Source organism: Pezoporus flaviventris, unplaced genomic scaffold, assembly GCF_033815535.1.
Source record: "Pezoporus flaviventris isolate CSIRO_AGI_PZ_B2104156 unplaced genomic scaffold, CSIRO_AGI_Pfla_v1 ptg000013l, whole genome shotgun sequence".
NCBI lineage: Eukaryota > Metazoa > Chordata > Aves > Psittaciformes > Psittacidae > Pezoporus > Pezoporus flaviventris.
Window position 1 is genome coordinate 31,011,702 of NW_026892561.1, and position 17,436 is coordinate 31,029,137.

The 17,436-nt window shown below is 37.3% G+C and overlaps 1 protein-coding gene across 3 annotated transcripts; it reads right to left on the reverse strand.

The window, feature by feature from the left end:
- Nucleotides 1-1,404: 1,404 nt before the first annotated feature.
- On the reverse strand, nucleotides 1,405-16,408 carry LOC133268844 (uncharacterized). Of its 3 annotated transcripts, none has more exons than XM_061452599.1 (7): nucleotides 15,699-16,408; nucleotides 8,371-8,521; nucleotides 7,264-7,357; nucleotides 6,114-6,232; nucleotides 5,087-5,208; nucleotides 4,236-4,433; nucleotides 1,405-2,248 (listed from the first exon to the last, which is right to left on the reverse strand). In XM_061452599.1, exons 1-7 carry the CDS (start codon nucleotides 15,728-15,730, stop codon nucleotides 2,137-2,139), a joined length of 828 nt encoding a protein of 275 aa, XP_061308583.1. In that variant the 5' UTR covers nucleotides 15,731-16,408; the 3' UTR covers nucleotides 1,405-2,136. The 3 variants fall into 3 exon arrangements, with proteins under 3 accessions (XP_061308583.1, XP_061308581.1, XP_061308582.1); XM_061452597.1 differs by having other exon boundaries at nucleotides 1,407-2,248; nucleotides 5,087-5,229; nucleotides 15,699-16,406; XM_061452598.1 differs by lacking the exon at nucleotides 15,699-16,408 and adding an exon at nucleotides 13,028-13,530 and having other exon boundaries at nucleotides 1,409-2,248; nucleotides 5,087-5,229.
- Nucleotides 16,409-17,436: the final 1,028 nt, after the last annotated feature.

The window sequence follows — 17,436 nt, forward strand, 5'->3', positions numbered from 1 at the left end:
TCACTAGGAGCTTGTGACTGAAAGGACTACCCACGGGACTGAAGTAATTTCCCATCTCAGTCTCAATTTCTAATGCTGAATTCTGGAAGAGAGCCTAGCCCTCAAGTGCTTTTTGCTGTGATTTGACCATCACTGATATGAATGCTCCTTTGTGTCTGATACCTTACGGAAAGACTACCTTTCCCATCTCTAGATGCACAGCCTCACAGCAGTGATATTCAGATGGTCACTGCTGTCTGTCTCCGGCTTGGTCAATAAGCAGTCCTTCAGGCTCTGTTCCCTGTCTGCTTTAGCTCCCTGCCTTGCTTCTGAGGAGATGGTGTTTTCTCACGTATATCCTCAGGAGAATATATTTCATCCTTTGTTTTTACCCTTTCCATTCCCAGACACAATAGTGGGTTTTTATGTTGATGACTGTAGTATACTACATCTGGATTAAATTCTAGATCTGAGGTAGACTGCTAGGCTCACTCCTTAGAAAGCTTTCATGTTTTTTGTTCTTATCCTCCCCATATGAAACATTTCAATTCTTCTGGACCAATATGCCATGAATGCTGTACAGCACACAATGTTCTGCTTTTCCTCTTTCAAAGATCTGGTTGCCTTGTTGATGTGTAAACCACATCATCTCTCTGGATCTGTAAAAGTGTGTTACCATGTATCATTGAATTGTACCCTATTGATTCTGTAGTACGTTTATGGAGGCGTTTGTCATAGCATGGTCTGTTCCCATTGTGAGGTGGACTGCACTGACTGGATCTAGTTATCAAAACCTGTGAGCACATAAATACCGGAAAGGAATTGGCCTGTTTCTATGAATTGCAAGAATATTTCCTGAGTGTGAGGCCTAAACCTGACACCTCTCTGCAGTGGTCCAGTATCTGTTTCCTTCCTTTCACAGCTTTAAAAAACACTCTGAGCTAGATACTGTTATACATTCAAAATCTTGTGATCTAGTTCATGCAATATTTTGATCAACTTTTCTGAATACTAGGCTGAGGGAGAGGTAAGGACAGTCTTAAAGGAGAGCCTGGAAACTTTTCAAGCTGGTCATTTCTCTTGCCTAGATCCAATACAGACATTACACCGAGCTGCTGCGACCTTTCTGCTGTCATTGCTCTGCAGAGCCTGAGCAGTCATTACTCCTCCCTGTGTAACTGAACCAAAGCATGCCTGCAGCCAATACACAGCAGAGAATTTATTGATTGTCTCTGGAATTAGGCAATTCTGTTAATCGTCTTCATTTTCCAGGACTCTGTCATTCTTTTCCTGAACCATTAGTGGCACAGCTATTTGTGTGCCAGCATGAGCTGCCTGGAAAAAAAGCTAGAATTGAACAGCAAATCAATCAAAGACAAGGACAGATACCTCTCAAAGATAGTTACATTCAGATATCCTGGGGAACCCTTACAAATCCCTTTTCAGTTTCCACAGCTCTTTTCCCTCATTGTGGTTTTGGTTTGAGGAACCTGTACTGAGCAACAAGACATTTCTAACAATGCCAACAATGTGTCAAAAGACTTCTTTCCTGTTTCATGATTTACCTCCCCACTGCTCTCTTGCCATACCAGACTCCCAAGCAAGAACTTTTTCCATTGTTTTTATTTTATTTAATCTATGATTTCCAAGGGTCAAAATGGTAGGGGTAGTTCTGCCTTTCCCATCTACAAAGCACATTAAAGAGCACTAGGACATTGGTGGGACCTGAAGAAGAAAGTTGGTTTTGGTTTATTTTCTTTTCTTTGCAGCCTGGATATTAATCCCTGTACCATTTCCCATAATGAGCATGAACATCATGGTACATTATAATCTGCACTTGGACATGTTTTAAGTAAATGCAACGGGAGTCAGTAATTGTGAGTTGTTGTCTACATAGATTTCCTAGACAAGAATGTCATTCAATATTTTTAATACACCAAACTCATTACACTCAGTATACATACTATGTCTTATTTACATATAATTTATCCATACTTACTTGAAGTATGTGGTATCACAAACACATTAAAAAAAATACATATTTCTGCTTCATTATTTCTTTCATCAGAAAAAAAGAATAACTTCCATAAACAGGGATTGTTGTATCTTTTAAATGAGGTGTTTCTAGCACAGTTTTAATCCTACAAAAATACAGTGCTAGAGTATAGTACACATTTTGAAAAAAAACCTGATATCTGGAGATGAACAGTCCTCTGGAAGTTTTGGGATACCATCCAGCATCTTCAGATTTGGCAAACTGGAGAACACACTTAAAGAGAGACAAAAGAAAAACAGAAATCAAGATAAATAATCTTGGGAAATATTTAGAACAAAATAGACACTGATAAATAACAAACTGTGGATTCCAACATATTCAGAATAGATTTGTATTACTGGAAATCTTGATTTTTCACTTGTTGCAGAATTTATCTGATAAAGAGCTAATTAAAAATTTTCAGGTTTTGCTCTGTTGCACAAGTATTATATCCTCAGTAAAGCACTGCAAATGTCTACATTTTTGATAGAGAAGAACCAAACCAGTTGTCTAATGCAAAAGAGAGGACACAGTGTTAGCCTAGACTGAATTTCCTAGACTTCTGAAAAGCAAAGATTCAGACTGCAAGAAGTTCAACGTTTATCCTTCTGTGGCAGAGAAAGCAGGCTCTCTGTAAACCTTTTGCACTCCTTTCTTTTGCACTGTTTCTCCCAAAGAAAAGTCCTTGTGACATGATGCTAAACCGAAATAAATGGCTCTACCTCCTGATATACAGTCCCTTTTAAACAGCACATCAGTATCTCTAACCTCAGCCTTGAAGACTGCTGTTTTCCTCTTCAGAGGAATGTAGTGGATCCAGAGCCCCTTCACAAGCATGGCAAAGGCTGTCAAGCCACACGCTATGGTGTTTGTTTCTGTGCCTTTTAAGGTAAGTGTAGACTACAGTGCTCAATCTCAGCATGTATTTATCATCAGGGCTTTGTCTGTGCTTGAAACTGATTAATTCTGTCTTCCAACACTGGCAATGAAAGTAATACCAGAGTAATACCAATGTTTAATTGCCTTAAGAATAGCTAGGATTTGGAGCAGAAACACAATTAGTAACTGTTAAGAGGCGCTTTTAAGCTTTTTTTCTCCTGGACCTTTGAAATGCAAATAAAATGTGAAATCCAGAATTTTTAATGTACTTTTTAGCTTTTACTTTGCTACCTGCCTCTCTAACTTTAGACAGCACAAGCATCACCATCACACTGTCAAACTGCTGCCTCTAGACTGAAGGAAAAACCATACTGGAAACTCAGTTTTTTATTAAACACTTTCTTTTAAATGTCTCCTTTTTTTTCCCCACTCTCAGAAAGAGATGACTTCTTACACACATGCTGTAAGGTAGACCTCAAAAGATCAACCATGCCTTCTGTAGATGGCTGACACAACTCTGTGTAGTGGGAAAAACATGCAACCATGCAGACTTCTGAGGAGTTCTGAAGGAACACACTTTGTTCCCCTTTCCGACCCGTGCACAATTTTTTTTTCCTGGCAATGGCGTTTTGGAGTCAAAGCAACTGGGGAAGAATGGAACTGGGCTATGAGGGCCAAAACACTCGTGAGACAGTATAAATTATCTTCCCCTGAATTCTCTACTCTGTCTTGGATTTGAATGTTCATTTCCAGTGCCTGAGGCAGGCCTATTAAGTTCACACTACACTACACTGCCTGCAACATACACCTGTGCCAAACAGGGTATTCAAGGCAGTGCAGCTTCTACAGTGCTACCACAGAGAGAGGAGAGAATCCAGAAAAATCAAATTAAGGTAACTTAGTTTTCTTTTGCTTTAGCTCCCATTTTTCACCACATCCTTCTGATTCCATCTCTAAGATGCAATGTGATTTAGACTCCTTTCAGAATACACATGGGATGCAATGAGAGTGAAGAGTTTGAGTAATAGGTAGTTTCTATTAATAAAAGGGAATCTAATTTATATGCCCTACTCACTGTCTCTAAATGTGATCCATGGACTTAGTTCAGGAACTGCCAGCCATGTGAGTAGAAAGCCTCCTAGGCAGCTTCTGAATATTTTGTGGCTATTATCAGAAACTGGCCCATCAGCTCATGTTTCTGGAGCATTTATGACAGTTAAGACTATGGGAAAATAAAAAGATTGCTATGGAGAGCTTGTTGTATTTGAGATCATATCCTTCAAAACTCTCTCACAAACACTTCTTTGTGTTGATCAACCAGCCATGAGACAGTAAGACTTACAGTTGTCTGTATCTTTCTTGAAACTCACAGGGATTCCTCTTGAGTATAAGGGATTCAAGTGGAGTATGTCTGAAATCTGATATTCCACTTAGTGTCATAATGTTATTTTCAGCAAGTGATAAGTGCTGAATCTGAGGTATCCTTGGCAGCTGTTTGAAGGATGTAAAGTGGTTTTTATTGACATTTAGTTCTCTGCATCTGTAAAGTATAAAATGTAAGACATCACTGATCACATCTGTAGCAGTATATACCTGTAAGTCAAAACAGGACATAGTAGTCAATGTCCTGGCAACTTATAGCTTCCAATGAGATACAGGAATTGGATTCCTTGGGACCTGCTTTCACACTAGTTTTACATTAGTGCTGTTTTTGCCTACCGATGGACTGCAAGATCAGATCCCTACACTTTATATTCTCAGCTTTCTTTATATTGTACAATGGATAGATCATTATTCTTGTTCTCAATATTACAAATTTTCATATGTCTAGACATATGACAACATAGTAGCAATAGATGGATTATAAAAACCCTCTTTGCCTGGGTTATGTTCCGGGATCCCTTCAGTGCTCAGAAACTTTCCTTTTCAGCATAACTATCACTGATCTTAAAGAGATTTATTAATTATTTGTCAGGAATAAACAGGACATCATTCGATATCCTTGCAGAATATTTTCAACTTGGGAATGACACAAACTCAGAATATCAATATAGTGATCAATTCTTGATATAATACCCCAAAAATGTCATATTTTGGCAGTCCTCAAGAGGATGCTCCAGCTATTACTTAAGTAAATAATAATTTTGATTTCTATGATATTGCATAAAAAGAGAAACTGGACATTTTGTCTACCTTGGCAACCTTATGGCACTTAGGTCTGTCAAAGAATTGTCCACCAGCCAAAGTTTTTCCACCCGGATTAATCTTTGGAGAATCCTTTTGAAGTTTCCCACCTGGTAAAGATCACCCAGGTCCTGAAATGAAAGGTTCAACTCCTGGGAAGGGAAAAATAAGCAAAAGAATTTACTTTATTTTTCTTGCTTTCTAATAACTATATCATTGTCTTTGCGATGTCAGCATTAGTTAAAGGTGAATTTATTTTATTATGCTGTTCTTGTAACAATTGGTACTGCCAGTTGCCAAATTCACCCTAGAATCACAGTGACGCACTGCATAATCCTGTGAAAGGAAAGAAGAAAGAAATCATCTCTTAAGCATGTGAATCTTACTGTCCAGCCCCTCCTCCCTCTTTGAGTGGGGTTGCCAGTGTGTGTGTGTGCGCTTTGGGAGGAGAAAGCAGGACTAAGTGATTGTGGTTTATTGGTTTGGCTTCTAAACTCATCTGAAATAAAAAATGCTGGGCAGCAATCAGATACCAATATTCCCTGGTCTGTATCAGATGTTTATGCATAGGGAGAGGTGTGATAAAGAGTACTGGATCTCAGTGTTGGATTACTATCTGGCTTTCTCCTTCATCTTACAGAGGTCATACATAACCTGCTGCCTATCAGAACCAGCAATAATGCTGTACTTCCAGCCAAAAGAACTGCTCAGGCTGCTATAAGGAGAGAGTGAAAGAGCTGAAATGAAACTAATCCATTCTCTAACCATCCATTTATCACCAATTTTTGAAGAAGGCACTAAGCAGGCAAAGAATGTCACTAGTTCTCACATGCCCAAGTGCAAATGAAGCCCAGTCACAACAAAGACGTTTACTTTTTTGGGTCACAACCCAAATAATAGCATATTCCAGTGTTTCTTCCTTTTACAATGGCATGGTGCCAACCAGAGCTTTAAAACTGCTAACTGCAGTGAGCAGCCAGCACATTATTTTTTGGCTTATTTACTACAGGACAAAATATTAATGAGAAAGTTTTACAGCGCAGTCTTCCCAGTTCTCTTGCAGTTTCTTTTGCCACTTCTCTGTGTCAGTTGTTTGTTTTCCTTTTTGCAAAGTATGTTCTTCTCCTCTGAAAAACAGCTCTTCTTCTGAGGGCCCTGGTCAGAAAAAAAAAACATTTAAAATAGTGCATGTGATAGTGAACTGGCACTTAGTCATTTGCTGAAAGATTATATATATAGCTTAGAAGACATCTGAAATGATGAAATATATATAATATTATACGTGTGTGGGTTCCCAGGCTTCTACAATGTAAATTAAAGTGAAGATTTTTCTATCATTTCTGGCCTCATAATTCAGCAAGCAATATAAGGCCATGATGATTTGGTATATGGTCACTAAATGACATTTCTTCTACAGCTAAGAATAAAAGCTTTTCTTAAATGGTTGAGCAAAAACATCTGAGTTCTAAAATACTGTTTCACATGCTATGAGCTTATATAGTGGTTATGTAATAATTCTTTAATTTTCCCAAGAAATGGGTATGTTTGCAAATTCCAGACTACTGATAACAACTGCAACTGGGATCAACAGCCATGTTCAAAACCTGTTATATGAAGAACAGCACACAGTGAAGGCTTAAAATCTTAAGGTCTGCTGAAATGTTTACAGCAATGGACATCTTCAAGTTCCTAACAAAGGCAAGTACAGTGAACTTTTCCCACTGTTTAATCCCAAACATTCAAACACTAGATTTTAAAATCCACCTTTCATTCTCTGTTCTTGGGTGTGCCTACAGATTGTAATTGGGCCAATTCAGTCCTAAAATAAAATATATAAAACAGCGGCTTGCAGGACTAGATTTCATTCTTGGTTTCTTGTTTGGCAGAAGACTATTGCATTCTCAACAGTATTTAAATGCTAATGAACTTTTGAGAGAAGTAATTGGCACCACATTGAAACTAAAAATTTTCACATTACAGCATTTGCTTTTGTTTCACATTTTCAAAATTATGAAGGGCATTTTCCTAGTGATTAAAAAAAGCAAACATGTACAATATGGGATGAAATCCTGCCCCTTTTCAAAACAATGGCAGGCTCTGTGACTTAAGTTCATAACATTTAAGGATGTACTGTTTGAGTAAATAGAGTTGAGGCTTCAACATGTATACATCTTTTTGATCTTTACCTTCTCTCACTCGGGGACAATGAAGCAGATTTCCTTGAACATCATGTTCTTCTATGTCACACCAGCTGACATACTTGAAGCAATCAGAAGGAAGCTTAAAAAAAAGCAAAATAAAAGTATAAAAGAATCAGTTAAGATTTTTCAGTTTCTCACATCGTATTTTTTCATATTTCTGTCCCTGTTACAGTAAAAATAATATTCATACATGTTTACAATGTCTTTTCCCTTAATACCATCTGATGAATAGAAAAATTCTGTATGGAAATGAGGAGACAATGGCACGTATTTGTGTATGTATTTACATGTAAACACATTTCTGGACAAGCTTACATACAATATCCTGGATGCAACTAGGGAACTAAATCTAAATACAGAAAACATGCCATTGCATTCAAGAATACAAGAATACAAGGTTTATGCCCATTTTGCTTTTTAACTGAAACATGTTCTGTAATTTCCAGGTCATCAGTCTCCTGGGAAGGAGCAAGGAACAAACTCTGCCTGTAGTGTATGGAGTAGGTGTGATTTGTGCCATGCCTAACAGATATAGCACCTTGATTGCCTATAGTGGGGGAATCTCTCAGGGCAATGCAGTTTGGCATTTGCTTGAATTTCCAGCATTTCTGTCACTGGAGACCATAATGGTGGACTCGAGGCAGGAAGAGAGGTGGAGCATGCACCTCTGACTCAACCCCACCAGTTAAAGCCACATACAGAAGCTGGTAAATGCAGTGAAAATCCACAGTTTAGGTGTAGTTTACCACAGTCCATTCTGGTTTACTTCTATGAATTGGCTCAAACACGGGAGAGAGATCTTCTCACACCAGCACTTAGGGTTACGACATTTTATAGCCTCTTGAGAACTTAATACATATTCACCCATTGCATCCAGTTCTGTGCATACTGCTCAAAGGCTGAGTCAAATCCCTTGCCACTGTTGCCACCATATCATATAATCTTATTTATAATCTGACCTAGCTTTGAAAGACAGAAGCAGGTAAACCATAATCAGTTTCAAAGCTGAGGAAGAGATTTCTGCCTTAGTTACTCTTTGTCCTTTTCTCTCATCTATAAACTTGTAATCAGACTGGTATGCCAAGCACTTACTGGGGAAGGTAGTTCAGAATCACAGTTCTGCCTGTTAATTCTTCTATTTTGTGATAGAACCAGTGGAACAGTGTGTGTATCACTTAGGATGGAGCAGCAGGATGAATACGATTTACAGAACTTTTGACTGCTTGTAGTCAGACCTGAGGAACTAGAGAGGATATGTTAAACCAGTAATTGTTTCTGTTCAGGGAAATGCAAGCTGTTTTATAATAATAGAAAATACAGAGTAGTAATGGGTGGGACTTACCACCAGACAATAGCCACAAGATCTTGAGGTCAAACCATAGGTAATCCACTCTAGTCCCTTAATCTCACCTCTTACCTAAGGACCCCTTATTTATATGTACAAGGCTTGCAGATGTATGTCCAAACATTTGAAAGAGGAACTTACTGGCAGTTTGTTAGAAAAACTCAGTCTTCGAGAAAATGAAGAATTGAACTTGTTCAATAGCATGATACCATCCCCTTATATCCTGTATAGCCCTGTTTTTATGAATCCAGGTTGTATGAAAAGATACCTCAACTGCATTTTTATTTTAATCCCTTGAGTATGTTTTAGTAGAATACTAAGGCTCCAGAGAAAAGCTGTTCAACAGAGTCTTGAAGTCATGTGCTTATGTGTTTTGCTAGTTCATTGCCTCAGAATACTTTCAAGTGTACAGTTTATATAGACTAGATGATGCAATTTCTCCAATTGCGCTTCAGAGAAATTTAATAATTTGCAGACTAGCAGCTGGAATTTAGAAATTTACCATGGAATACTACAAAAAAAATAATAAATAATTTACTGAGTGTGTGCATGCAGTGCTATAATTTGACTTTTACTGTATGAGCTTGATAAGAGCTTGCCAGAAAGTATCAGCTGTCAGTAAGCATCATTAAAACAATTATAGTCAGGAGCACTAATGGAGAATAAAAATGCAGCTTTAAAATGGTCTAGTGAGGATGCTAATAAAAATTTCCTATTGAGTGTAACAGACAAGCTAAACAGAACATCAGTTAAAACCTATGATTAAAGATCACTGGCAAATAATCATGAAGTGGTATGTACTGTTGACTATACTAAGATTGTTTTGCCTTTTTTAAACATCGGTAAAAAACAATATTATATCTTTCCTGGCTTTTGCCTTAAAGTACACACAGACTGCACGTAACAGTACTGACATAAAGAACTAGAACTCCCCTCATGCTTTACAGTTTTTGTTTTGTTTTATTTTGCTTTGTTTTTTTTTAAATGGAATCAAATCAGCCACAACAAACTGAAGGCAACTTAAAAGAAGCTGAGCAAGCTCAGCATTTCTGAAAATATCATCTAATTACTTAGGCATTTTTAGAGTTCATCTTGAGGTAAACAGACCATTTTCATGTATCTGTGCTGATACAGATCAGCAGGCTTTCACACGTATAACAAAAAAAATTACTGAGGTCTTTCGCTTAGCCCTATCTCAATATTTCTTTTGCTTCTGGTTCCTTGCATGTTCAATGAGGTTGTACCAGATAAATATGTAAATATTCTTTTATATTTAAGAAACAGGTATGTTACACTCAGTTTTGCAAGTGAGGAAATGCATCTGTTAGCACGTAAACAAATGACTATTTATAAATGCAGGACTTTTCAAAACCTACCTTCCTCTCAGCTAGATATTACCTCCTCTGCTGTAACATGAGTATACAGTCCTAGTCCCTTGAAATGTGGGATGAAATATTTTAGCTGAGCCATTTAACACAGTAACTATTCTGATCTTTTGGCAGAAACCTACTCACAAAATTCTGTATTGTTGATAAAAAATAAAACATAAAATTCCAGAATCAATATGTGGTAGATAAGACTTCTTCAATCTGGTGAGTAGTGAGATTTCTATTGGAAAGAGTGACAGAAGGAAATATTTTCCTTCTCAAAACTGCCTGAGTTTAATAAGCACCAGCTGGACCCTAACATGATGTCACAGATCTTTCTGAAGGAGCGAGTGCAACACTGCTTTTCTCTCCCTTTCTTTGTTTTCCTTACTATTTTGCTGCAAAATTAATGCAAAAGAAATGTCCGTGAATGAGGCAGGATGCAATTTTAAACAATTACAGATCACACAATACATGAAAGTAACAACATATTCTGCCTTGATTGTGAGGCCCTTTGGCTGGATATGAATCTCCAATGACACCTCTGGGAGCCGCACACTAGATTATGTCAAGCATTAGGGGGAAAAAAAAAATTAGATTCATGATGTCTGTCCAGGCTGAGTCATTTCCTCTCACTTTGCCTGCAGTGAGAAATTGGTTGTTACCATAAATCATAGACCTAAATTCTTATGAGAGAGGAATTAATTTCACTAATGGAAACCCTCTGTGGCAATTTCATTCCTCCATTTTCTCTTCTTTTGTGGGAGGGTATCTGTAATGTCTTTGAAGCAAAGATACTTGACTATATTTTAAGAATCTTATAAAAGAGAATCAGAAAGGAAACTTAAAATGGTAAGGGGGAAAAAACTTGTGTGTGAACAACTTCTAAGCCTGACCCTCAGTCTAGGTGTTCATATCATGGCTACAATTTTGCCACTAATATCAAGTCCATGTATAAAAATTCAGAATGCTCAAGACAGTGTCAAACATCTAAATCCTCCATCTGGCTGAACTATGATTTCTCCCACCCAACTGGTGTTGACAGCCTGCAAAACCAGGCTTCACAAATTTTCTTGGCTCCCTCTACAGTCAGTGGAGACAAGAGGCTATGTTCAGACACTGATCCTCGATGCCTATTATTCTTATCTGGAAAGAACCACAGTCTGCACTGCCTACATGAGGTGCCCACAGGCTTTCCTGAGAGCGAACACCACTTCAGGGCATCTGAAGTTTGATGAGGAGGATCTCACTTTAAGTGCCTAAAGAGTGCTTTGAAATAGCAGGCAATGGGGGTAAGCAAAATTACTCATGATTAACAAAATGTATTTTATGCATTTTCTCCAGTGGAAGTCCCAGGGGGGAATTAAGTGGCTGAAATATTTTTTAAACTGGAAGGAATGAGTACAGAACAGCTACCTCATTTTTCAAAACATGTTTTATGAGATATCAGGGCATATCTTGGAAAATCATGCACTCCTATAGAGTTCTCTGATTAAAGTCACACTCTATCAAGATGTCAGGGTCAGTCGTGTGCCCATGAAATGGGTCTGCTTCTCCTCCCACTGACATCTTGGCAAAATTTTCATAGGCAACAAAATGCTGTACATTTCCTAACTGCAGTGCAAGCACATTTGAGTCCAGCTGACTTTAAGGCTAGAATATATTAAACGTACATTAAATACTTTGAAGAGCTATAACTGAGCTACTTCTGAAACTACACCAGTGAAAGATATTTTGTGTGAAAAACATTACTCCTGTGTACTATTTTAGATACTTGGCTGTTAAGAAAAGACAGTCAGTCGGAAGACTTCTTTCTCCTAATATAACTGGCAGACTTGATAAATAAACATCTCAGACTACAGCACAGGTTCAGCTTTGCCTTACAGAAAATGGCAAATGGAAAGCTCAGTGGAAGAGCAAGCAAACTTGCAATTTGGGATTTAAAAGGTTTTGCCTTGTAATCTCAGTGGAAATCTGGTGAGACAGCAAAGGGCTCCAAGCTCTTTCAGTCCTGCTACTACAGAAGTGAAAATACGGACCATTCTAAAAGATCTAAATCTAATGTGTTTAAACATTATCTTTAAAAAAGAGAAAACAAACAAACAAAACTAAACCAAAGAGTTCTTATATCCAGGTTAGAACTGCTGAATTTGCATAGGCTCTATGAGATTATAGGAGATCTGTTTACGGACCTGTCCAAACCACTTGCACAAATAGCTGTTTGCTTGCATGATACAAACACCCCATTATTTATGTTGTTTCAGTCAATTGAACGTGCCAAAGTCGGTCAACATAAATGAACGGCGGGGTTGAATTACAAAACCAATCTGTATAGGTATTTAAAAGACAGCAAACTTAGAAATCAGGCTGCGCTTTGTTCAGAATTCACACAATTTACTGCTACATTGCAGCTGTTGCTTGTACACAAATATTTATGATAAGAAGTCTGAACTTAGAATAGTAGAGGACTTGGACATAGTGTTTCTATGCTCTATTATCTTTCAATTAATTTTTAAAGGAATTTTATGAGACATCTTGAAACAATTCTTTTGAGCATAATTCAGTGACAAACACACCTGTATGTTATGGCTACAACGTATCCTTGCTGTTAGCTGTATCATCAATTATCTTGCTTTATGCATCATAAAATTGCCCCCCCCAAAAGACATAATTAAAATAATTAGGTCTTATCACCGTAATTATACATTCCTAGCATATTAACTAACATTCCATGCAGCTGTTCATGGATCTAACTTGCAAGGATACAAAGTCTACATCTCAATCAATGTGGTTTTCACACATTTTTACAACAAATTACACATTTTTGTTGAGACACCTATTGTCTTTCAGTAATCACCTAATGACACCAAGAGAAAAAACATTTTTCTTCCTGATTTCTGCACAACCATCTCCATCAGCAATACAGGTTGGTATATTTTAAAAAGATACTCAATCCTGTAACTCTATCTTTGTTGTCAAAGCTTGTCAAGACAGCTGTGCAATGACTATAGTTACTTCTCTTCTTTCATCCTCCTACCTTTCAGACATGTCTTGCTGTTGCATAAAATCCTCACATCTTGCATAAGGCTACTTGTCTACAGTCAAAGCTTATCTTCCCATCTTTACACCTGCACAGAACAGTAGTCCTAAAGCCTCTGAAGAAACGTAACCTGCCAGGATCCTGGCTGGGGCTGTATGGATTCACTGTCACCAAGGAAACACTGTCACCTTGCAACGCAGTCACGTTAGGAGCTATTGTTACCGATCTCTTAAGCACATCAAACAAATTCCTGCGCTGATCTAGGTGGTATCAATGAACTGTCTTTCCAGAACGTGGCTAAAGATAGGCTGGTGATACCTGTAGCAAGATATATGATCAGTTAGATGAATCTCTGGTGTGTTCACTCCAGAGACTTCACTTTTCTGAATTGCTGTCACATTTTTGCCTACTTGAAGTTCATCTTTTCCTTGCTTAAAATATGCCCTGCTTCATTAATGGCTGTTAAAAGTCTTATTATTTTATCCAAGAACTTTGGATGAAAAGAAGAGATACTTAGAATCTCATACTTTGTGTAATGTTCATGAAAGTTCTTCATGAGCACTTCTTCACTCTGTTGAATAACTGACTCACTTGAACGTGCTCAGCCATTTTATGAACAATCTCCCAGGCTTTGCTCTTCAAGTTTCCATCAAGAGACTTTTCTCTTGGTGGGAACTGACAGGTCAGTTTTTATGTGTCTATTTTTATAATATATGTTTCTTAAAACACTAAAGCTGTAAGTTTAGAGAATAAGTCTAGTGAAGCTGTTCACTTCAAAACGCATTTGATGTTTGTTTGGTTCACTCAAAGTGTAGACGCTGGCAGTGTGCCACTGATGGAACTGCAACAGCCCAATATTGTTACCTGAATTGACTGGTCCCTGCTGAAATTTACAGCTGGCTTTTAAACTCTAACAGTAGTTATGGGAACCAAGTTTTAGTGCTTGCTGTGTAAAGTTATAATAGAGCAGTCAATCATGCCCTATTGATCTGCATCTCCCACAAACAGGCACAGTTCCTTCTTCATTTGAGCTCTTAGGCTTCATACATAAAGAAAATGGAAAAAATAAATTAACATCAATACAGAAGAACGCACACAGTAAACCCCTCTGCCCAGGAATATGCAACTGGAAATTCCCTATAGTCACAAACCTCTATGGTTCAGACTTTCTATCTTCAATTTCTTCACAGAAAAATTATTCCCTATCCTCCCTTTCCTTCTAATTTCTCTTTTCTCTGTTGTCATAAAGGCTGATCATTATAAAATCTTTCTGTATAGAAAGGCATATGCTTTTCCCAACATCGACTGAAGTCTCCAAAACATTCTCTTAGAAATTCTGCTAGCAAACTTGACTGTGCCAGTAAACCACTGGAACATAATGTTTATCTGAAAGTTTGAGGGTTTTTGTTGTTCCAAATACTGAATTATCAGATCATTATCTGAAATGTAACAAAGTAGTCGTTCCACTTTAGGTGGTACCAGCTCAGTTTATTACAGGTGGGCAGAGGATGGGGTATCAAGAGTTTTTGAGGTTACTTGAGGTTATCTTTATCCCCTAAGGAAAAAAAAAGTATTTCTAAATTAAACAAGACTGTAATTTGGGGGCTTTCTACTTTGCTCTTTTCCTTGGTATATAAAATGAGAGATATTGGTCCACATCACAGTCTAATGGACTTCAGATCTTCTATGGCAAATGCATTCCTCATAAAGTACATGAAAAACTCCCTATATGATATTTCAGTTGGCCTTTCTGTTATAAATACAATTTTTTCAGATCTTTACAACCTGCCCATAAAAATGTTTCTCCTAAGAAATTCAGCAGCAAGCCCCATGCCTGCAAGAAAGAAACATTTTTTTCCCACTTTATCCAATTTTGAACACTAATTTTGTCTTTGAAATGCCTGAGCAGGACAAATACAGGGTCAGAATCAGTCTCAACCATGTGTCTCTCCCATCTACATTCAACTGATTGGATGCTTCCCTGCAAGTCCTACAGTTACATGAAATATGTATGAAGTGGCCAGAATACATCTCATCCTGAGATCTGATTAATAATGGAAACAATTCAAATTATTATGACTGCTGTAGTCCACAAGAGGCTCTATAGTTCGGGGCACCATAGAAAGCAGGTAAAATAGAGTTTGCTCCAGAAAGTTTGTAGTCTAATTGAACAGAGCAGTCAGACAAAAATAAGGGAAAGGAAATAATATTATTCTTCCCCCTTTTATACAGAAATAAGTGAAATACTTGTACCGTGAAATCCTGCGCTGTGGCGGTCAACAGCAAAAATTCCAATAACGTGAATATCATTGTTCATACAGGATTCATATAGAGACTGACTCCCTCAAGATCAGACTAGATGAACATTCTGGCTTTAAAGTCAATGAGTTTAAATGTCTGAGTTTTTCTGATCTGACATTATAGGACTCATCTTTAAAGAATACTTAGATTATACTTCTCTATTCCAACATTTTTCTGATTAAGGGACACAGGAGCTTGTAAAAATCAGTTTGTCAATGTAATTTCATGCTCATTATGTAAAATTCTTAGTGTTAGCTTGACAATAATTGGTGGTATCACACCACTGGTTTGATGCCATCAGTAAAGTAAGATCTAAAAACTTAACTTTAGAGCAGCAGCAGCAAGTTAATTTCTATATTGATCTTACCTGGTTTGACTATATCCAGGAATCCATGGCATTTGTGTTGGATGAATCAGTTAGAGAAAACTGCTTTGAATATTTCATTAGGATAATCTGCATGCATACTCATAAGAAGCACTACAAAAGGAATACAGTATTAAATGCATGTATGTTCATCTGTGCTTCAGCAGATAAGCAGGCACACTTACATAAACTAACTGGTTATTTTGCTGAGTTACCTAGGCAACAAATTTCTTTCTGTCCTGCCCATCCAGGATACTTGCAAACTATTTGACTCCCAGTGCCAGGACTTGGAAAGCATGAAAAGGGAAAACCCAAGTACAGTAGAATAAACCCTTGGATAGAAGAAGAGCAGAGTTAGTGAAACATGTCATCAGGGTTACTAGGCAAAAAAGAATCTACAACTAGCTGCGTAAATAATTGAAGTGAAAACTGGTCTGGTTTTCTAAGGTGCTATAAACCCAGGAATTACAAGAGGGTTGAATTGGCTGTAACCAAGCAACAAGTACTGAAACTTGGTTCTCTTTTCTGGAAGAACAATGGGCTTGCAAGTCATAATGACAATATTTGGCACTGAAGATTGAGTCTGTCCACAGATCTTATGGTCTTTGGAATCAAGTCAAAAAACCAGATGTTTATGGAGTGAAGAACATTTTTATTTAGTTTAGGAGAGACTTCTTATTGCAGTATCAAATCTGACTTTTCTACTAAAATGTATGTCAATAATTTCTGGATGTAGGCTTTTACTGACAGTAAAGAAAGATCACAAATAAATTACGTTTTGAGAATTTTTTTCCTGAAAGTTTCTTCCTTCTTTTTATGTTTTTTAAAAAAAAAAGAAAAAGAAAAAAGAAAAAAGACCAAACTTGCCTTCTTTCACATTTGGCAACATACCTGTGAATGTACGAAAGAGAAAACTAAATCGTATCCCAAGTGAAGTCAGTGGTATGCAGCACTTCTCTTGATTGATGTGCAATGGTGATTTCTCCCATTATATGTCTGAGAAGAGATATAGTTCCCCTTTCATCTTAAACCATGCCTTTTTATATTGAATAAAATTACTGCATCCCTACTCCACAGATGCACATAAACTTATTCTTATCCTTTTAGCCCTTAAGAGTAATGCCACTGAATTCAGCTGGAGCAGAATCAAACTTGTATGATGCATACAGAAAAAAACCCAAACGGTATATGCCAGATACTTGCCAGATTTCTCACAAGAGATTGAACCAAGCATTCTTTTACAGAGGTCACGGTTTAGAGCTCATTGAAATCGATAGGCAAACTGCCACCCATCTTAATGAGCTTTCTGTCAGTCTTCACTTGTCCAAATGCCATTTCTGTCTAATTCTCAAAATTTTAAGTATGTGATCCAAAGCTGCCAAAACAAACAAGAACAGGCATTTGATAAAGCCACCGAGAGAAGAAAACTCTGGAATGAGGGCACTCTCATTTGCCTCCATCCACATCTTTATTATGAATCTCATGTTTCACCTTTTCATATGTTAATTGTTAATAATTCCTGATGGAACACAGCATTCATTAAGTACTTCCTAATTTATTGAACATATATCTCATCAGGTAATTTTAATCATATTAAAATAATTTTTAATTCATTTTGATAAACAATTTCCTGTTTCAGTCCTGTAAACTTCCTTTTAAACTGTGTCATTTGAAGAAGAATGTCTAGTTATTCTCCTGCCTAACTTTCATCATTGCAGATGCCACCATATTTTCATAAATT

Coding starts and splice junctions, on each gene's coding strand:
- LOC133268844 (XM_061452597.1), bottom strand. CDS start 15,730: ATGCCATGGATTCCTGGATATAGTCAAACCAG. Junction 6,233..7,263: donor TTGTCCCCGAGTGAGAGAAG/GTAAAGATCAAA, acceptor TTTTCTGACCAG/GGCCCTCAGAAGAAGAGCTG. Junction 4,434..5,086: donor AGTGCCATAAGGTTGCCAAG/GTAGACAAAATG, acceptor TATACTTTACAG/ATGCAGAGAACTAAATGTCA.